Raw genomic sequence first — 22,526 nt, forward strand, 5'->3', positions numbered from 1 at the left:
GATTCACATGCTTGAATCAGAGTAGCGAGCAGAACTTATGCGCATTGTACCATTGTAACCATGTACATCACAAAATACCTGTATAAAATCAATATATATATATATATATATATATATATATATATATATATATATATATGAATACTTCAAAAAAAATACCGTCTGTCAACCCCATCTTTACTTCTCTTCACTTTTCTCTGTCACTTTAAAAAAAAAAAAACATGAAAAGCATTGAATCTGTAGCCGAACATAAGAGACATAAACAATGTGCATACCTGATCTAGGATGGAGGGATGAAAGAGATGGCTCATCTTCATCTGAAGAGGTTCCTGAGGACTGCTTAGCCCACTGCTACCTCTCCTTGAGATAGTTCTTCCAAGCAGTAATGTCTTGTAAATGTATGACAGCTCTTCCATGTTGCTGCTCTGCAAATGTCTTGTAGGGAAACCCCCGCAAACAGCACTGCTGAGGAAGAAACTGCACACATAGAATGAGCACAGACTGATGAATGCAGAGGTTTACCCGCTGCTTGATGGCAGAATAGAATAGCTGAGGCGATCCATCTGGATATACTCTGCTTGGAGAGCGGTTGGCCTCGTCTGGGTGCACTGTAAGCTAAGAACAATTGATTCGAGCGGTGAAAGGACTTAGGGGGTTATTCCAACTTTGGAGGAGGTGTTAATCCGTCCCAAAAGTGACGGAAAAGTGACAGATTTACCACCAGCCGTATTACGAGTCCATTATATCCTATGGAACTCTTAATACGGCTGGTGGTATATCCGTCACTTTACCGTCACTTTTGGGACGGATTAACACTCCTCCAAAGTTAGAATAACCCCCTAAGTTCTGTCGAAGTAGAATTGAACACATCTCTTAACGTCTAAGGAGTATAATGCCCTTTCCGCAGGAGTAGATGGATGTGGAAAAAAGGTTTTAAAAACTAAGGGCTCGATGTGGAAGTCCGAAGGGACCTTCGGGATGAAATGTGGGTATGTGCGCAGCAGTAGTTTCTTGTTTAATCTGTAAGAACGGCTCTTGTATGAAGAGGGCCTCTAGGATCACTTCCTGGGGTATGTTGGTATACAATGATTCTACATCCACAGTGATCAATAGTTCAGTTTTCTTATCAAAGTGCATCCCTTTAAGCAGGTTCAGGACATTTTTGGTGTCTTGTAAGTAGGTTGGTATTTTCTTAACAAGGGGTTGTAGAAAAGTGTCACAGAATTGTGACAGTAGTTCTAAAACTGACCCAATCCCCAAGACAATAGGTCCACCGGGGGGAGGGGTTTTCTTTTTGTGCATCTTGGGAAGGATGTAAAAGTATGGTCATTTGGAATTGGCTTTAATAAGGAAATATGCCTCATATTTGTTAAGCCACTCATTGTCCAGACCTTTGGAAACCAAGAAAGCAATCTCTTCTTGGATCTCAGGAGTGGGATCTTTAGATAGCTTTTTGTAATACTGTGTTGCCCAATAGGCACAGGCTCTCATCTTTGTGCATTGTTTGTGGTATAATCACGGTACCTCCACCCTTGTCGGCTGGTTTAGTTAGAATGGTTGTGTCTGATGTAAGATGGTGTAGAGCTGCTAATTCTTCGGTACTGGTGTTATGAAATATGTGAGTTTGTATATGTTGCAAATTGTCAATCTTGCGACTGACTGATTTCTCGAAAGCCAACACTTATGGTGGCATTTGACTATTTGAGGGAAAACATTATTGTTTTCGGGTGTAGGCTTGTGTTCCTGTTAACCTCAGTGTTAGGGGTGGGATGTTCCCAAAAGAAAGTTCTTAATCGAACTTTTCGAAAGAACTCAAAGTTTGGTTCTTAAATTGAAGATGTCTATTTTTGGGGTTGGGACAAAACCCAGCTCCCCTTATCTAACGCTCTTGTTTTCACTTAATCTAACCTCCTGTCACTCAGGTTAATGACAGTACTATCCTTGGCAGTCAAATCTTGCTGATGCTGGCGAGCATCTTCTTTCAGTAGCTCAGTTTCTGGGGTCTCTTCACTTAATTTCCAGCTGACCCCCTTCTTTCTTCTTCTTCCCCTTCCCTGGCCTCTTTAAAAAAAAAAAAAAAAGGGGGGGTGTTAGTTAATGTCCAGGGGGCGGGGGGGTACATAAGTGCCTGAAAGTGAAAAGTTGGTCCAAAGTGTGGGGTCCACCCCCAATTCTGATTGTTGATTTGGGGAAAGGGAGCCACCATTGGTGGTTGGTTCCAGCGACTCCGTTGGGAACCTCGCCATCCTCGTCTTTGTCGAATGACTTGGAAAGAATCACTGTCAGAGTTGGAGCTGGTGTTTCCCCCATGTGATAGATCAGAGGAGTTATTAGATTTGGGGACCATATATTTGGTTGTAGGGATAAACTCTCATGTGAGAATTTGTGTAAGTCTTTTTGAAACTTTGAGATTTTTTGTTCTGTAAAATAATCCTTGAATTCATTGATGGTTTTATTGGTTTCTTCTAACTTCTTTTTGTAGGATAATGTGGTTAGTCCGGATTTTAAATTGTTTTCACTAGTTTTTATCTGAATAAACAGGGCCTCGGACAACCTTTTTTTGCTGTTTTTTTTGTTTATCAAGACTAGCCAGTCTTGTATGCATTTCCATGCTATCATAGACCAATCTTTTCCGAATGCAAGGTCCTCTAGAAAAATGTGAGGTTCATTTGTAACGGTAAGTCCATTTGGAACTACATTGTTGCGTGAGTATTCGGTCAATACAGCCCCGTGGAGGATGGTTATTACATGTACTCGTTTTAATTCAACCAAAGTATCCCAAACACCTAATTGGGACATGGTTTTAGATAATGTGGTTTCTCCTAATAGAGAAGGTGCTGACAAAATGGCCAAGACCTCCTCCTCCTCATCATCATATGATGTAAGTTACAGACCTAAGATAAACTGTGCTCACCCCCTGGCAGCTTGGCACAGAGCAGTCAGGCTTATCCCCAGAGGCAATGTGTAAAGTCTTTGTACAACAAATAAACACAGTAATGCACTTGAAGCACTACAAAAAGGACTCCACACCAATGTTAGAAAAATAAGGATTATTTATTTGGTTGAAACAAGACCAAAACAACACAAATCCTGTCAGTAAATCACGATATAAGCAATTTTAAATCAGGTCAAAGAACATTATTAGAAAACTGGGCTCCTTTTAGAGCCTTTACTATAATTCTAGCTCAGCATTTAGGTATTTAAAAACGTATTAGTAGTTCTGGGAGGAACATGTCGGGCAATTTCCCCCGACTGTGAGGATTGCAAGTGGGCAATGCTGGGACCACTCAGGTCACTGAATGGATCGTAGCGCTCATCTGGTAATAACACCAGCTGACATTCCGGACCCCTTCCCAAAGGCAGAGCGCTTAATTTTGAAGGTTAATCGCTTGCAGTTAACATGTAATTACAAGCAGATAATGAGGTCTTTGATGTCCCAGAGACCTCAAAGGAACGGGGTGGGTGGTGGACAACTAACAAGCCATTGCAGTTTGTGGGTGCATGTAGGAAAGTAGCCTCTTTCTAGCTTGGTTACCCCCACTTTTGGCCTGTTTGTCGGTGTGTTTGACTGTGTTCACTGGGATCCTGCTGACCAGGACCCCAGTGATCATGCTCTCTCCTCTAAATTTGGTTGCTGGTAACTTTTCATCTGCAAAATTGGCATACTGGTCCCCTAGGTATCCAGGCATTGGGGTTTCAGGGGATACCTATGGGCCTGCCATTGCAGTCTGCGTGAACTGGGTGCATGCACTCGTCTTTGTTACAGGTCACTGCACCAGGTCCCTGTAAATCACCCCTAGAGTAGGCCCACTCGGCCCAGAGGGCAGGATGCAGGTACCTGTGTGTGTGAGGCCACCCCTGTACTAGCAGAGGTACCCCAACAAACCCCCAGTTTTATTTTCTTGGACTTCGTGAGTGCGGGGATGCCATTTTACACGTGTAATCGACATATGTCTACCTATGTCCAGCTACATAATGGTAACTCCCAACCTGGGCATGTTCGGTATCAAACATGTTAGAATCATACCCGATTGGTATCAAACATGCTGGAATCATACCCCAATACTGTTGCAAGTATTGGAAGTATGATTCCATGCACTCTGGGGGCTTCTTAGAAGACCCCCATCATTGCTACCACCAGTCTTACAGGGTTTTCTGAGCAGCCCAGCTGCTGCCACCCCTCAGACAGGTTTCTGTCCTCCTGCTGCTTGATCTGATCAAGCCCAGGAAGGAAGAACAAAGGATTTCCTTTGGGAGAGGGAGGTAACACCTGCTCCTTTTTCAGAAATAGGTGTGACTGACTTGAGAGGGGTAGCCTCCCCCAGCCACTGGTTTTGCTTTGAAGGGATACATTTGGTGCCCTCTGTGCATAAACCAGTCCAATCCAGTTTAGGGACACCCATTCCCTACTCTGGTGCAAACCTGGACAATGGAAAGGGGAGTGACCACTACCCTGTCCATCACCACTCCAGGGGTGGGCTCGGAGCTCCTCAAGAGGGCCCCTGGGTTCTGCCATCTTGATTCCAAGGTTATCAGGGAGCGTCTGAGGGGCTAGGCTGGTGACGTCAAATCTGATAGTTACCTGGTTAGTTGGCCAAGCCCCTCTTTGGGCTATATAGGGTCTTCCTCTGGGGTAGGTCCTCAGATTCGGCTTGCAAGATTCCAGCAGGACTCTTCTGCAACCTGTTCTGGCCACTGGAACCATGACTGGACCCTCCTGGAACTGACAAACGCTGCTACAACGAAGAAGACTCTTCTGCCACTTTGTTTCGACATCTCCTACCAGCTTTGCAACATTTCCCCAGCCATGCATCCTCATAAGACTAACTCTTCAGCCTGCACAAGAAGAAGAAGGAATCTCCCTTGAAGTGAATGAGTCACACCCTTGCAACCATAAGCCCCTTCAACAAGCGACGACGGGCTGTGTGGATCTCCCCTTATCTTGAGCTGTGTGGATCCTGCATAACGGGTGGTGGTCTTGAGTAGTCCTTTTGGTCTCTCTGCCAGCTGTCCAAACTTGGTGGAGGTAAGCCCTTTGCCTTCCCATGCAGGACAGTACCCCCATGCTCCGCGTCTGTTGCAGCTGCCAAGGCTTGTTTGCATCTCCTCCAAGGGATCTTCAGGTGTCATGTAGCCCCAGCACTCCATCCTGGAAGCACAGCCTCCTGCCTGGTTCTCCTGTGGTGTGGGATCCTCTTTTGTAGTGCTGCGTGGGGTTCTTCTGCCACTCCTGTGCCCCGTCCTGTGGGTGCTGTCTCTGCTCCTGTGTGCTTTCAGTGGCACTAAGGGGGTCCCCCTGTGAATCCCCCTCCTGGGTTGAGTCCTCCTGGGCCTTGCTGGTCCCCCGGCAGCACCTCTTTTCCACTAACCGCATGTTTGCCTTTGCCAAGGCTTGTTGGTCGAATTCCTGCACCAACACCCGTCTGCAATCTTTCTTCCAGTGTGGGACTTCATCTGCATCCATCAGGAGCTCTTCTCCGGGTCCAGAACTGCAGTGCTGACCTGTTCTTCTTCACCTTCGACCAGATCCTGAATCCACAGCTAGGTGGGTAGTAGCTCCTACTCCTCCTGGACTCCACTGTGACTCCTGGACTTGGTCCCCTCTCTCCAGAGGTCTTCTTTCCTCAGGACTCCACAGCTGGTTTACTTGCAGTCTTGTCTGGGTGTCTTCATTTATTTATTTATTTTCCTCCTTTTGGGTGGTTTGGTGGAAAAATCCAGTGTTTTACTCCAGCATTACTGGTGGGGGGGGGGGGGGGGGGGATTACTTTGTTACTTAACTCTGTGGTTTTCTGGTACTCCCAGCTCCCCTCTATACATTTCACGTACCTAGGTGGGGGTACCTTATTTACATATTTTTTTTTAGTATATGGTTTGTGGTCCCCCTACGGTCACTATTGGTTATTGCTGTTTGCACTGTTTTCTAACCTTTTCTATGCCTATTTCTGATTGCTAGTGTATATATTTAGTGTATTACTTACCTCCTAATGGTGGGTTACCCTTCTAGTATTTTGTGGTGATTTGTTCCAAAAATAAAGTACCTTTATTTTGGTACAACTCAGTGTTTTCTTTCATGTGTGTAAGTGCTGGGGGTATTGCATGAGCTTTGCATGTCTCCTAGATAAGCCTTGGTTGCTCATCCACAGCTACCTCTAGAGAGCCCTGGCTTCCTAGACACTGCCTACACCTCACTAATAGGGGATCCCTGGACCTGATTTAAGGTGATAACACCATAGGTGCTTCCCACACAGCTTCCTACAACCATAGGTAAACCCCCTTCTGGAGATAAGTATGCATAAAATATACACAAGTAAGAATTAGAAAATAGCAAGGGCCCAATGGGGGTGGGGGTGCAGAAAAATATACTACAAAAGCAGAATGCAAGAATACGTCCCTCTCCAGAGGTTATAGAGTAGTTAGCCAAGCGCTGGGAGAGTATGGAACCCCAAAGGGTAAGTACCTAGAAGAACGCCAGCGACGAGGAGTGGTATGTTACCTGCCATCCCATAGGTTAACATGAGGACTCATAAATGGAATATTGCAAAAGCAGGACCAGGCCAGTGGAACCCAGCAATGGCTCTGGGTGAAGAGGACCTGCAAAAGAAGGGGACAGAGTCCAGTCCACGCAGGAGTGTCCAGGTGGGGCAGGAAGCAGTGCACATCCTTCTGTAGGTGAAAATCTGTTTGACAGTGATGGATGAAGTCCAGCTGCGGAGCCCAGGACCTGCAGAGGAGTCCCCGAAGTCACTGAGAAGCTGTGATGAGGAAAAAAGCATGCTGGTCCCCCAAAATGATTGCCCATGGGCCCCATCTGCAACAGCTGGGTCAGATTAATCACTGGCTGGGCATCTGCTGTGTCCTTGTGTGACATACTTCCAGTTTCAGCATTGGGTGACTTCGTACTTGTATTTTTAGAATTAGATGCTCTAGACAAGAAGTGTCACCATAATGTTGAAGCTATCCCTTCTCATGCTTTCATTCAACTAATAAAAAGCTAGTGTTTTATTTGAGTTTTGTGGTATAATAGCTATATTACCATAGATGACACCTTAAACAATTTCCTTTTTAGTACACTGCGTGTTCTGACAACAGTACTTTCAATAGTCCAGTTGCAATGGAAACAGATGGTCCCTTAATTGAAGATGTTCAGATGCTGAAAAAGATTGTGAAAGAAGAGGCTTCTCAGGTAAATCTATGCTTTCTGTTGTTGGCGTCCATTATGGGTTTTAAATGTACTGCTTTTGTTGTTTAAAATAGTTATTATTTTTTAATTTAAAAAGTGTTTCTTTCATGTTGCCCAGAAAGTAATGAGAAATATATGGTAAGCAGGCCTGTCATCTTCTATGAAAACAGTTCCAGGAATTTCTTTTATATGGTTGGTTGTGTAAAATTTTAAGTTCATTAGTTTTGATGGTTACTTCTAACTGCAGGTTACCTCATCTTTTTAATCCAGAAAACTGCACTAATTCCCATAAGCCAGTAGGTGGCGCAATCAGCCACCAATATGACTGCATCCTATCTCTGGACATCACAAGGTGGAGCTGTATGTAGGTGCCACCACTGTGTGTTAACATGGGTTCTTCTTTTACTGCTCTTAGACCAGGATGGAGAGCATCACTCCCATCTTTTTTCAAATTTTAATAGAATTCTTCAAAGGATTTACCAGAAAGTGTGCAGAGTTGTCTCCCTCAAAATGGCTGGGTTTAAGCCATGCCGTACTTGAAGGAAACAAATGTCACTCACAGACCCACATAACATCTGCCTTTATTGCCTCAGCACCAAACCTAACTCAAAGTCCTGCCCTAAATATGTACTGATGCATCCAAAGGCGGGCTTACTCAAAGACTGACTGTCGGAAGCTGGCTCTTTATATAGTATATCAAAGTGAGATATACTGTGCACAGAGTCCAGCGGTTCCCTAGATGCTCAACAGAGGCTAAAGTCGAAAATACTAATGCTTTCTTTTATGGTAGTGTGGTCGAGCTGTTAGGCTTATTGGAGGGTAGTGCAAAGCATTTGTTGTACACACACACAGTCAAGAAATGAGGCACACACTCCAGACCTGTGTTTTGTATTGGAAAAAATATATTTTGTTTATTTCTAGAACCAAATGGATCTTGTTGCAGGTAAGTATATTTGCAGGTACGTATCAAACATATGTATTAATAGCACTTTGTTTAGATTTGGCAAAAGAAAACGGTTTACAAACACCACTTTTAAAAGTTGACAGTACAATTTTCAGAATAGTACTGGGGGGGAAAGTGTTGGTGCAGTTTTAAGGTAAGTACTCCACTTACAGTTCCAGTTTCCAGGGGTTAGGATGTCCACTGGTCGGGGGTCAGGATGACCCCAAACTTAATCCACCAGCAACACGGGCCAGCCGCGTGCAGAGGTCAAAGTTGAAGTTATATTTAGAGAGGGGTCACATGGAGACTGGGGCACTCGGAAACAGATCTGCTGGCAGGTAAATGCCTGTGACTTCGGACTGCAGACCTGGGGGGTTTAGGTGAGCACCCAGGGGTTACAGGGCAGCACCAAACACACACCCTCAGCGGCACAGGGGTGCCCAGGTGCAGGGTGCAAATACAGCATCGGGCTCCCAATGCTTTTCAATAGGGGGTCCCTGGGGGCTACAAAGATGCTGCAGGCTGGATCTGGGAAACCACAGGCTGGACAAGGGGGAGGGCCATCTGCCGAACGCTGCTGGACTGGTGGTTGGATTTCCCAAGGCCAGGGGGCTGCAGGTGCAGGGGTACTATTAGGTGTCGGGAATCTTCGTCCGGTTTTCTCGCTGTCATCGGGGTCCTCCGGATTTAGGCTGCAGGCATCGTCCTGTGGACCAGGAGGTGTCAAGCCAGAGTGGACACAAGGTCAGAATCGCCTGGGGGCCTGCTGTGGGCCACCTGGACACGGGCTCTGGGCGTCGGGTGCAAGATGGGAAGGACTTGCAGATCCGGGGTAGTTCTGGAGTTCTTTTGGAGGGTTTCTTCTGCAAAGGGCTGCTGTTCTCAGGAGTTCTTGGTCCTTGTCCTCAGCTCCAGGAGATCGACCAGTGACTGTGCTTTACTCACCTGTAAGCGGTGCTTCAGCGGATATCCCCTGTCTCCATTGGATAGCATTGGGCGCCGGATGCTGTGTTGGCACTCTGCACCCTGCCGCGCCTGTGTCTCTGAGGATGTATGTTTGCATTCTTGTTTTCCTCCCATATGTTAACATTGGAGACTCTGAAAATTGGAGTGTGTCGCTTTTTTAAATAGCAAAGTATTTTTAATTTAAAAACTGCTTACTATATAACAAAGTTTTTTGGTTTGAAGCATATATAAAAGCAACTGCTATTTTTCTAAATTGGCCTCGAATTTATTCTTTGAGTGTGTCTCGTTTATTGCCTCTGTACAAGTGCTTAACACGACTCCTTGATAAGCCTAATGTACAAGTTACTTACCTTTGGTAATGATGTATCTGGTGGAGATTTATTCTAGTTGCAGATTCCTTACCTTTGAATTTCCCTCAGGCATCAGACTGGATTCAGAGATTTTTCTTCAAGCAGTACACCTGCGCACTGTTAGGTGGCGTCGGTCGACTCCACAGGCGTTGTTGGCATTGTGGTCGCCATGATGTTGCGGTTATATACAGGTGCCACCCTGACCTGCTGACTTCAAATTCTTTTCATAACTTCCCACGCCAGTAGCACAGAGCCACGAAGAAGATTACGAATGGTGTGTCAAAACTAGGGCATTAAAAGGAAGTTCCTGTCCCTAGAAATCAATTTGCAGTGCGGGGAGGATGGGTGGGTCAGTAAGGAATCGCAACTAAAATATGTCTCTACCAGATATATCGTTACTGAAGGTAAGTAGTTTGTACATCTGATAGAGACTTCTAGTTGCAGATTCCTTACCTCAGAATAGATGCCCGAGCAATACCATCCCCGGTGGTAGGCTGCAAATCAAGATCACACCACGAAGTCCTGCAGGATTGAAAGGCCAAAGTCGCCATCTCTGTGGACATGGCTGTCCAGACAGTCTGCTAGGTGAACGTATGCAAAGACGCCCACGTTGCTGCCTGGCAGATATCCAGGACTGGAACTCTGTGTAATAACGCTGTGGTAGCAACAGTTACTCTGGTTGAATGAGCGCACAAACCCTTGGGGTTGCTTTTTTTGCTAAAGTGTCGCTTTAGGATAGTGCTTTGCAGCTTGTGTGTGTTGATGGGGAGAAAAAGACAGTCAACATGGCACCCCTCTCAGGGTGCCATGCCCACAAACCACTGCCTGTGGAATAGGTAATCACCCCTCTAGAAGGCCTTACAGCCCTAAGACAGGGTGCACTTTACCTATACCACAGGTGAGGGCATAGCTGCATGAGCAATATACCCCTACACTGTCTAAGTTCATTCTTAGACATTGTAAGTGCAGTGTAGCCATATTAAGTATATGGTCTGGGAGTTTGTCAAAAGTTTAGTATCAAATGTGTCAGCACAGTAAACCCACACTGATGCCAGTGTGGGATTTATTGAAAAATGCACACAGAGGGCATCTTAGAGATGCCCCCTGTATGTTAGCCCAACTGCTAGTGTAGGACTGACTGGTCTTTGCCAGCCTGCCACTTCCAGACGAGTTTCTGACCACATGGGGAGAGTGCCTTTGTGCACTCTGGGGTCAGACACAAAGCCTGTCCTGGGTGGAGGCATCAAAGGCTCAAGCCTCGGGTTACAGTCCCCCAGGGCACTCCAACTAGTGGAGATGCCTGCCCCTCTGACAAAGCCCCACTTTTTGCGGCAAGTCTAATGGGAAAATTAGGGAAAACAGGGAGGAGTAACCACCCCCAGCCAGGACCACCCCTAGGGTGTCCAAGGCTGAGTTGACCCCCTCCTTGCAGAATCCTCCATCTTGGTTTGGAGGACAGGGACCGATAAGAATGTGCCCCCCTCCCCAAAGGGATTGTGCACAAGGAGGGTGTAGCCACCCTAAGGGACAGTAGCAATTTGGCTACTGCTTCTGACCCCTAAAATGCCCCTACATCTAGGATTTAAGGGCCTCCCTGAACCAAGCTCACCAGATTCCTGGTGACCTGCAAGCAGGACTGCTAAGCTGAAACCCCCAGCAGAGAAGAAGGAAGAACACAACTGCTTTGGCCTCAGCCCTACCAGCCTGTCTCCTGCTTCAAAGAACCTGCAAAAAGACCAGTGACGCGTCCAGCGGGCCCAGCGACCTCAGCCAATTCCAGAGGACTGCACTGCAACCCAAAGGACCAAGAACTCCAGAGGACAGCCGTTCTATCTGAAGAAACCTACAACTAAGAACTCTCACCTCACTCCAGATGCGTGAGTCTTGACCCCTGTGCACCTGACGCTTGTGTCCAGATGGTCTACCCAACAAGAGAGGGTCCCCAGGCGATTGCGAGCAAGTGCCCATCCTGGGTTGACCTCTTCATCCCTCCATGACGACACCTACAGAGGAAGTCCTGAGGACCCCCCTGACCGCGAGCTCTGGACGAAGATATCCGACGCCTAAGGACACACTGCACACACAGCCTCCAGGCCTTGGAGAAACCGACCTCCGGTGCCTCATCGTTCAGCAGACGGCCCTTCTCCCTGTCTGACCGGTGGTGTGCCCGAGACACCCCCCTGAACCCTGCCTGCAGCCGCTGAGTGACGCCCAGGGTCTCCCCATAGACCAACATTGGAAACCCGATGTCCTGTTTGCACACTGCTCCAGGCTGCCCCTGTACCGCTGAGGGTGTGTTTGGTGCCTACTTGTGGCCCCTCCAGTGTTCTTCTGATCCCCCCCCTGGTCTGCCCTCCGTGTCACTGGTACTTACCTACTGGCTGACCGGATTCCAAGTACTCCCTGTCTCCATAGGTGCCCATATCAAAATTGCTCAACTTTGATCTCCTCACCCTGCCGGCCCGTGTTGCTGGTGGTGGGTGTTTGGGGTTAACTTGAACCCCAACCAATGGACTTCCTAAAACCCAGAGATTGAGACTGTAAGTGATGTACTTACCTGTAAACTGATCTAACTTTTCTTCCTCCAGGATCTGTTTGATAAATGCATGGTGTCCATTTTGAAAATAGATTTTTGCCAATAATTAAAAAACGGTATTACTCACCTATTTCAAACAAAGTAATGTTGATACTTTTGTGAAATACGAAACATTTAAGGTACTTACCTGCAACTTGAATTTTGTGGTTCTTAAAAATAAACTAATAAAATATATTTTTGCAATAAAAAAACTATTGGTCTGGAGTTAAGTCATTGAGTGTGTGCTTCCCCTATTTTCTGTGTGTGTACAACAAATGCTTTGTACTACCCTCTAACTGCTCAACCACACTACCACAAAGAGAGCATTAGTTGTATTTACTTTAGCCTCTGTTAAGCCTCTTGGGAACCCCTAGACTCTCTGCACACTATATCTCACTTTGATATAGCATACACAAAGCCAGCTTCCCATAGTAGCACATCTTGATGCGGGGTTCTCTTCTGCACCACCCTTCCTTTCTTTGCACCCACATAACCCACAAAGAGTTGATTGTCCACCCCAAAATATTTGGTACAATTTAGGTAGAACGCAACTGCTCTTTTTTGATCCACAAGGTGGAGTCTCCTCCTCAGGACAGGGATGTGGGGGTGCGTAAAAAGTAGGCCAGATGATAGGCCTACATGAAAAGGTGTCACCACTTTGGGAAGGAAGGAAGCACTGGTACGAAGCACCATCTTGTTAGGATGAATGGCTAGGAATGGTGGCTTCGAAGAGAGAGACTGAAGCTCACTCACTCTGCAAGCAGAGGTGATGAAAATAAAGAAGACAGTTTTAAGGGTCAAGAGCCGTAGAGGACAATTGTGGAGCGGCTTGAAAGGAGCACACATGAGGTATGTGAGGATTGAGTTCAAATCACACCAGGGCATTATGAACAGAATAGGAGGAAACGTGTGTGAGGCCTTTATGGGAGATTTGAATGAGAAGGTTGGTCTGGTAGCCTTAAAAAGGCTGCGATGGCAATATCCCTTGCGGGTGCCCATAGCAGAACCCTGCTGGGCAAGAGAGATTAAAGAGAAGAACCTCTGAGAGGGGTGCAGAGAGGGAATCAACAGATTTGTTGATACAGCATGCCAGAAATTTCTGCCAATGACAGGCGTATACCATTTTGGTGGAGGGACACCTGGCTGCCAAGATGACATTACAGACTTCGGGCAGAAGGTCAGAAGCAGTCAACTGTCGCCGCTCAATCTCCATGGAAGGAGGCAGAGACTGGACAGGTTCGGTTGGATGACCATTTCCTGCTACTGTGACAGAAGATCCTTCCAAAGGGGTAGTCTGATCGGAGCATTGATTGCCATGCTCAGTAGCTCGGGATACCAGACTCTGTATCCAGTCCTTAGCCATCAGGATTACTAGTGCTCGGTCTTGATTGATCTTCTTCAGAACTCTTGGCAGAAGTGGTATTTGGGCATCCTCTGCGGAGGCAAACAGATATAACCAAGGCTCTCCCCACTGCTGAAAAGAGACCTTGCCCCACCTCCAGATGGAGACGGCATTCATGATCGACTATGCATCGGCTGCTGAGTTTGCCTGCTCTGATGTTTAGAGAGCCCGCCAGATGTTGTACCACCAGGGAAATGCGCTGGCGTTCCAGCCATGTCCAGAGGTAAGGGTCCTCTTGACAAAGGGTCCAAGCCCCCACTCCGTCCTGCTTGTTGTAGTATAAGATGGCAGTGTTGTCAGTGAACACCTGCACCATTTTCCCATTGAGAGAGGGAAGGAATGCTTTCAATGCAAGTCAGATCGCCCGAAGCGGCAAAAGGTTGATGTGAAATCCAGACTCCGCCGGAGACCAGATGCCTCTGATCTACACTTATCCCATGTGGCCGCCCCATCCCAAGAGGGACACATCTGCTACTACTGTGAGTTCTGGTTGGGGAAGTGTAGGAAAGTACCATCTTGCTTGGCATGTTACCCTCATTTTTTACTTGTGTGTCAGTTTGTTTTTGCCTGTCTCACTGGGATCCTGCTAGCCAGGACCCCAGTGCTCATAGTTGTGGCCTGAATTTGTTCCCTGTGTGGTGCCTAACTGTGTCACTGGGGCTCTGCTAATCAGAACCTCAGTGCTTATGCTCTCTCTGCCTTTACGATTGTCACTGCAGGCTAGTGACAATTTTTACCAATTCTGATTGGCACACTGGAACACCCTTATAATTCCCTAGTATATGGTACCTAGGTACCCAGGGTATTGGGGTTCCAGGAGATCCCTATGGGCTGCAGCATTTTTTTTGCCACCCATAGGGAGCTCAGACAATTCTTACACAGGACTGCCACTGCAGCCTGAGTGAAATAACGTCCATGTTATTTCACAGCCATTTTTCACTGCACATAAGTAACTTATAAGTCACCTATATGTCTAACCCTCAGTTGGTGAAGGTTAGGTGCAAAGTTATTAAGTGTGAGGCCACCCTGGCACTAGCCAAGGTGCCCCCACATAGTTCAGGGCACGTTCACCGGACTTTGGGACACCATTACACGTGTGCACTAGATATAGGTCACTACCTATATGTAGCTTCACAATGGTCACTCCGAATATGGCCATGTAACATGTCTAAGATCATGGCCTTTGTCACTCTGTGGCTAGTAACAGAGCCTGTGCTGGGTGGAGGTGCTTCTCACCTCCCCCTGCAGGAACTGTATCACCTGGCGGTGAGCCTCAAAGGCTCACCCCCTTTTTTACAGCGCCCCAGGGCACTCCAGCTAGTGGAGATGCCCGCCCCCTCCGGCCATGGCCCCACTTTTGGCGGAAAAGCCGGAGGAGATAATGAGTAAAACAAGGAGTCGTCACTGGCCAGTCAGGACAACCCCTAAGGAGTCCTGAGCTGAGGTGACTCTGACTTTTAGAAATCCTCCATCTTGCAGATGGAGGATTCCCCCAATAGGATTAGGGATGTGCCCCCCTCCCCTCAGGGAGGAGGCACAAAGAGGGTGTAGCCACCCTCAGGGCTAGTAGCCATTGGTTACTAACCCCCCAGACCTAAACACACCCCTAAATTGAGTATTTAGGGGCCCCCAGAACCAAGCAAGAGAGGTTCCTGCAACCTGAAAACGAAGGACTGCTGACCTGAAAGCCCTGCAGAGAAGACGGAGACACCAACTGCTTTGGCCCCAGCCCTACCGGCCTGTCTCCCCACTTCAAGACAAACTGCACCAGCAACGCGTTCCCCAGGGTCCAGCGACCTCTTAAGCCTCAGAGGACTACCCTGCATCTAAAAGGACCAAGAACTCCTGAGGACAGCGGCTCTGCTCGAAAGAAGAAACAACTTTGCAACAAAGAAACCACTTTTTAAGGACTGCACGTTTTCCGCCGGAAGCGTGAGACTTTCCACTCTGCACCCGACGCCCCTAGCTCGACCTGCGGAGAAACAAGACTACAGGGAGGACTCCCCGGTGACTGCGAGCCCGTGAGTGGCCAGAGTTGACCCCCCTGAGTCCCCCCAGCGACGCCTGCAGAGGGAATCCAGAGGCTCCCCCTGACCGCGACTGCCTGCTTCTAAGAACCAGACGCCTGGTAAAGACACTGCACCCGCAGCCCCCAGGACCTGAAGGATCCGACCTCCAGTGCAGAAGCAACCCCCAGGTGGCCCTCTCTCTTGCCCAGGTGGTGGCTACCCCGATGAGCCCCCCACCCCCTTGCCTGCCTGCTTCGCTGAAGAGACCTCTGGGTCTCCCATTGAACTCCATTGCAAATCCGACGCCTGTTTGCACTCTGCACCCGGCCGCCCCCGTGCCGCTGAGGGTGTACTTTTTGTGCTGACTCGCCTCCCCCCCCCCCCCCCCCCCAGTGCCCTACAAAACCCCCCTGGTCTGCCCTCCAAAGACGCGGGTACCTACCTGCTGGCAGACTGGAACTGGGGCACCCTCTTCTCCATTGAAGCCTATGCTTTTTGGGCACCACTTTGACCTCTGCACCTGACCGGCCCTGACCTGCTGGTGTGGTAACTTTGGGGTTGCCCTGAACCCCGAACGGTGGGCTACCTTGGACCCAACTTTGAACCCTGTAGGTGGTTTACTGCAAAACTAACAAATACTTACCTCCCCCAGGACCTGTTGAAAATTGCACTAAGTGTCTAGTTTTAAAATAGCCTATTGCCATTTTTGCCAAAACTGTACATGCTGTTTTGCTGATTCAAAGTTCCTATGATACCTAACTGAAGTACCTTTCATTTGAAGTATTGATTGTAAATCTTGAACCTGTGGTTCTTAAAATAAACTAAGAAAATATTTTTCTATACAAAAACCTATTGGCCTGGAATTGTCTTTGAGTGTGTGTTCCTCATTTAGGGGGTTATTCTAACTTTGGAGGAGTGTTAATCCGTCCCAAAAGTGACGGTAAAGTGACTGATATACCACCAGCCGTATTACGAGTTCCATAGGATATAATGGACTCGTAATACGGCTGGTGGTAAATCCGTCACTTTTCCGTCACTTTTGGGACGGATTAACACCTCCTCCAAAGTTAGAATAACCCCCTTAGTGCCTGTGTGTGTACAACAAATGCTTAACACTACCCTCTGATAAGCCTACTGCTCGACCACACTACCACAAAATAGAGCATTAGAATTATCTCTTTTTGCCACTATCTTACCTCTCAGGGGAACCCTTGGACTCTGTGCATGCTCTTTCTTACTTTGAAATAGTACATACAGAGTCAACTTCCTACAGCGCACCACTCGGTGTTCTTCATGGCTCCACGCTACTGGCGTGGAAAGTCGTGAAAAGAAACTGCTGTCAACGCGCCTGGGTGGTGCCAATATATGACCGCGCCGTCATCACGACGACGTCGACCGACGCCACCTGACGGCGCACAGAGGTACTGCTTGAAGAAAAATCTCCAGATCCAGTCTGACACCTGGGGAAATTCAAAGGCAAGGAATCTACAACTAGAATATGTCTCTACCAGATATTTCTTTACCAAAGGTAAGTAAATTGTATTTTAATGCTTCACTTTCACGTCCTAGTGGGTGGTTATTGTGGCCAATAGATACAAATGGGTGTCATAAACGTTTTGTAAACTCCACGGGGGTTTTAAAACAAGTAGGCTTGACCCTCGCTGTGTGTCATCTGAACAAGCAGGTATAGTAACGACATACAGTGTAGGGAAACTGTCAGTAGTGGTTGAAGAGTTCCTCACTAGATGCTGTTGAAGTTCAACTCAGTCTCCTGTCTAATAATACTGATTTACAGGATTTCCTGGAAACAGTATAGAAAGTGCTTCTTATATGCAGTCTATAATTAAATTTGGAAGCTTTCCCAACAAGAAGCTGCTGCCCGGTTAAGGCAAATAGATCAGGGAAAGTTACAGAAGGCATTAACTGTTGTAGATAATAGAATCGAGTCCGACCAAATATGCACCTTAAATAACATTGTTTCTTCTGCAAAAGACATAGTATAGAGCGACATGTCCTCTTTACACCATGGACAGAGTCAACTAAGATCCATTATGCAGTTAGGTTGGACACTACAAACACTGAAAGCAGGTCACATTCCCTGGCAACACGTTAACACGAGGGACATATTTTCTACGTTTAACACAAAAACAACTAATGGCTAAGAAGGAAGCGACCTATGTCATGTTAAATATTGAGAAATTAGAAAAGTTGCCCTTCTCTGTGGCTGAAATACCATCTGCTGAGTGGTTAATGCACTGGGTCATTAATCTGCCTATTTCAATACTTCAATTCACATCCTGCTTAAAACACATTCCAGTGGGCAGATATGAAAGGCTAGGAGATAGTTACATACACAAGGTGTGGGAGCTGCCCTTCAAGTGCAAATATCTCAGTGGCATTAAGGTGGTCTTTCTTAGTGGTAGTGAATGCAAGACTTCTGTCAGACATTCAATGGTTTCTAAACAGCTGTCCTTGCATGGGGCTTGTAACGCTTCGGCAGCAAACTTGGCTTGTTATCGGAAGGAAGTCTCAGTCCCCTCGATTAGACCTGCATTCCAGGTGCTCTCGAATGGCAGCTATGTGCTCCTTATATAGTAAGAGCTGTTGTGGGATGCGAGCTGGAATAGTTTGTCGTTTCGGTCTCCAAAATTGTTACATGCTGCGGGAATGTACTTTTTCCTCCTACACGACAGAGGGAAGTAGCTGAGATTTGGCCCCATATCGCTACTTCAAATGTGAATTTTGACAAGTTGAGCAGACTCCAGGCTTTATTAATTTAAAAAAAAATGTGGTGCTTACATCTGCACACGAGACCTATGTGCTTCAGGTTGCAAGGTCATCCGTAGAGATACAGTTCCTTTTAAGTACTAACTTTACGAGACACTTAAGTGAATTCGTGGGTCGGATATTTAACGCGTCCAGTACTACTGGAATCGCAAATTTTTTTAAGGCTGTTCTGGTTTCGTTAATTCATTTTCTTCTATATTTGGCTTAATACCTTCAGCCATACACTCAATATTTTCCAGTATTTTCGTGGGATTTCCAGTAACTTTGGCTGTAATAGGTGGCATTTTGCTATTGCTACTTTTTCTGCGCAATGGCTGTCCTGTTACAACAAGGAGGACTGAAAGCGCTTCCACCAGCACAGCTGTGTCGTGAACACATGATGCAGTACTTTGGAGCACCACTCCTGGAGCGATAGGAGCGGGACTGGTCTCTGTCATTCAGACCGGTTTTGCATTGTGTACAGCCTGTGTTTTTGTGTCTTTGGTGCCCTTTTGAATGTGCACTGAAAGTTTGTCTTTCTATGCAGCGCTTGCTTTCATTTGATCTGTTGATGTTGTCACCAAGGGCTCATTACCAGACATACACGGAAAGGGTGTGTTTGCTACGGGAAGCTTTTTGAGTTGCCCCTTGTGGATCATGCCGCTCTAAACTCACTGTTGGGCACACAAATGCTCCTTGGTTTTACTTGGCAAAGAACTTCCTACTTTACCACCTGCCAAAGTGGAAGATTTCTTATCTTAAATTATCCTGCATTCATATATATATATATATATATATATATATATATATATATATATATATATATATATATATTATAATATAATATAATATATGCTTCAAGATAACTTTTAGTAGCTTTTATATTTCAAGTATTTTAAGTTAGGCTTTGAACCGGCAAGGGGAGGGTGTTGTGTAGCCATTTTAGCTGTAGTTTTATACACGTTATTTTAGCAAACTAGGCCTTTAAACTAGATAGATTTTATTTTAGCTTTGTTATATTATTTTAATATTTAGCCACATTTGCGGTCTTGTTTTATTTTCTCTATCTAGCTGTTCCTCGCTTAGTTCAGCACTGCGTTCGTAAACGAGACATTTCTTTCACTCTGTGCTTTTCTCAAGGCTGCAGTAAGATACGTTGCCTGCAAAAGTGGTACGCTTTGTCTGCAATGTTCACAGAAACATACACACTCTTACGTGGGGATCCTTTCTTGGAACATCAGATGTTTTATTATAAAAACACTACTTTGGCCCATGTACGTTAGAGGGAGATTCCAGCCAGATGACCACAAATGTATGCTGATTGCTTCGCTGCAGCTGCTTATGTAGACTACAGGCCTCTTGCTCAGGTATGAGGGATGTCATCTTCCCAGGGGGAACCTGAAAGGCATACTTAGAGCTTAACATGCTGTGCTGTAACATAGCTTAGGTAGGAACTATTTCTACAAACCTTAATGACAGTATGGTAGCCTTATTCTTGTGTTTTACCCTCGTCACAATTCTAATCTTATTGTGCTTTGTCCTAGTTATTGCAATACATGCTTTATTATCTAAGATGCGGTTACTTCAATAAAACCTTACTGAACTTTACTCTGCCTCTGACTGTCCTTGCATACGTGAGACAAATGTAACTGAGAGAAACAGATGAGATCTGAGTGACCACAATTCCCCTGAGGAGTCATGTATGTCATGCGCCCATTTGCCCCAATCATCCCTGTTCTTGGGTGGAGCTGAAGCACTGATGGGTAGCCGGAACAAAACCCTGATTAGGCCGACAGGTGTCACATGGTGCGGGATCAGACTCAGTCCCCGCAGTACAGGCGATTCTGCCGCCTAAATCCAGTAGTCTCATTAGGATAATGAGAACCTATGCGACACCTGTTTCCCCTAATTTTCCCACCTGACTTGCCGCCAAAAATGGGGCTTTGTCCGGGGGTCGGCATCTCCACTAGCTGTAGGGCCCTGGGACTCTGTAATCCGAGGCTTGAGCCTTTGAGGTTCACCGCCAGTTCCTGTAGGGGAGAGGTGTGAAGCACCTCCACCCTTGGCAGGTTTTGCTTCTGACCACAGAGGGCACAAGGCCACTCACCCCATGGGATCAGAACCTTGTCTGAAAGTGGCAGGCTGGCACAGACCGGTCAGTCCTACACTAGCAGTTTGGCTAACATACAGGGGGCATCTCTAGCATGCCCTCTGCGTGCATTTTTCAATAAATGCCACACGCGCTCAGCATGGGTTTATTGTGCTGAGAAGTTTGATACCAAACTTCCCAGTATTCAGTGAAGCCATTATGGAGCTGTGGAGTCTGTAATGCCAAACTCCCAGACCATATACTAAATATGGCTTCTCCCAGACCATATAATCAATATGGCTACATTGCACTTACAATGTCTAAGAATGGACTTATACACTGTAGGGGCGTATTGCTCATGCAGCTATGCACTCACCTGTGGTATAGTGCACCCTGACTTACCTATGCCACAGGCAGTGGGTTGTTAGTATGGCACTCTGAGGGGAGTGGCATGTCAACTTAGTCTTTTTCTTCCCACCAGCACACACAAGCTGCAAGGCAGTGTGTATGTGCTTGTTGGAGGGGTCTCCTAAGGTGGCATAATACATGCTAGAGCCCTTAGAGACTTTCTCTGGCCACAGGGCCCTTGGTACCATGGGTACCTTTTACAAGGGATCTAACTGTGTGCCGGGGTTTTGCCAATTGTGGAAACCGAGGTACAGTTTTAGGGGAAAAAACACTGGGGCGGGGGCCTGGTTAACAGGGTCCCAGCCCACTTTCAATCAAAGGTGGTATCTACACTAGGCAAAAAGTGGGGGGGTTAACCATGCCAACAGTGGCACTTTCCTACAGTGTATCTTAATCGAAGAGAACGGAAGTCCAGGCTTGTACATCTGCAGTCAATAAGAATGCACCACCTATCCGATGGATTATTTTAGCTGGTAATTTCTCAGCTGTTGAATATCCCAGGTGCCATCATTGATTTAAAAACTATTCCATAACGCCTTCTGGACTGGTAGGTCGGGGTGGCTACAATTAAGCACTCTGAACAATGGCGCATTCAATAATGAAGCGCACACCGATTGCGGTTCCATTTTTTATTTTTCAGTTTTTTTGCCCTCCGATATGAATCTTGAGCTTCTCTCATTGATTTTGTCACTTCAGAGATTTTCCCTGATATTCTTTTTCTCAAAAAACTTATACAGAGCAGTTTGTTAACTATGTAAAAGTTAGGATTCAAGACCTGTCTTGACTGTGGCTACCAGTTGTCCATTACTGACTACCTCGAGGTATCCTTCTGATTTCTCAGGTTAAGGCATGACTCAAGGTTGTGCAAGTGGTGCCACAGCATGAACTACAAGGCTATAAAGAAATGCAAGCCTGCAACTAGCGTCTGGTCAATGTTGTTTCTGCTCCAGATCGAAGTCTCTCTCCAGATCTCACTACTCACCTGCCTGTAAATCCGCCAAGGAGAAGCAGAGGTAATACAAGGAAAAAAGCATGGAGGGGAGTCTCCCTTACATCACTTGAGGTCCAAAAGGCAAGCGTCTTTTATCCAGTTGTTTGCACAGTCACTTGCAGAGCAGGAGTTTATGGATACAATTCTGCTCGAAGGACCTCTTCCAGCAGCGCTGGTCCCTCAGTCACCAATTCCCTTCATGGTGCCAGCGCCAGATTATCAGGAATTCTTGGCACAGGGAGCTGGTTCGGCCATTTTCCTCTATTCCATACTGAAATGTTTTGGCATTCATCGATCACCTGTGGTGCACAGCTTGATCCTATGGGACATTTTGGGACTCCGCTTGGCGTTCTGCCGGTGGTTCTCCAGCACCAAGTATCCCCTTTGTCAACTTTGAAAACATCTAATACCAACTGGACACACTCTGGCACCAAGACCTTTACCATTAGGCTTTTTACCAGCACTGGCTCTATCGTAACCAATACCGCCCCTCCAAGAGGCAGCCAGTAGGCTCCAACCCCGTTTCTCTGATGCAATTGACATGTCACCTGCCAAATTAGATGCTGCCTTGCAAATATTTAAAAGTAGGAGGGTTACAGCTTGAATGTTTTGGCCTCCAGGATAAAAAATGTTAAGGTTTCTCAAATGTCTTTAATTTTCAGCAATTCCAACCCTCTCACCTTCCCTAGCACCACAACCCACTGCTCCTGCAGTTCAGGCACAAAGCTAATAGCTATTAGACCCAGCAGCCATCTTTGTCTTCGCCACAGCTTGTAAAGCCAGAAAGCCACTTTAGTTTCCTTGTGAAATAACATATGCTGCCCATGGGAGGATGGGTATGGTC

General features: G+C 46.6%; 1 protein-coding gene across 3 annotated transcripts in view; it reads left to right on the forward strand.

Moving 5' to 3' along the window:
- PPP2R5C (protein phosphatase 2 regulatory subunit B'gamma) overlaps positions 1-22,526 on the forward strand; it is a 1,141,542-nt gene that overhangs the window by 1,111,291 nt on the left and 7,725 nt on the right. For 2 of the 3 annotated variants that reach the window (XM_069208343.1, XM_069208344.1), the window contains one exon: positions 7,070-7,186. The exons of the other annotated variant lie outside the window; for it this stretch is intronic. In XM_069208343.1, the coding sequence (XP_069064444.1) occupies positions 7,070-7,186 (117 nt within the window). The remainder of the gene's footprint in view (positions 1-7,069; positions 7,187-22,526) is intronic. 3 annotated transcript variants of the gene reach the window in all.

Source organism: Pleurodeles waltl, chromosome 9, assembly GCF_031143425.1.
Source record: "Pleurodeles waltl isolate 20211129_DDA chromosome 9, aPleWal1.hap1.20221129, whole genome shotgun sequence".
Classification (NCBI taxonomy): domain Eukaryota; kingdom Metazoa; phylum Chordata; class Amphibia; order Caudata; family Salamandridae; genus Pleurodeles; species Pleurodeles waltl.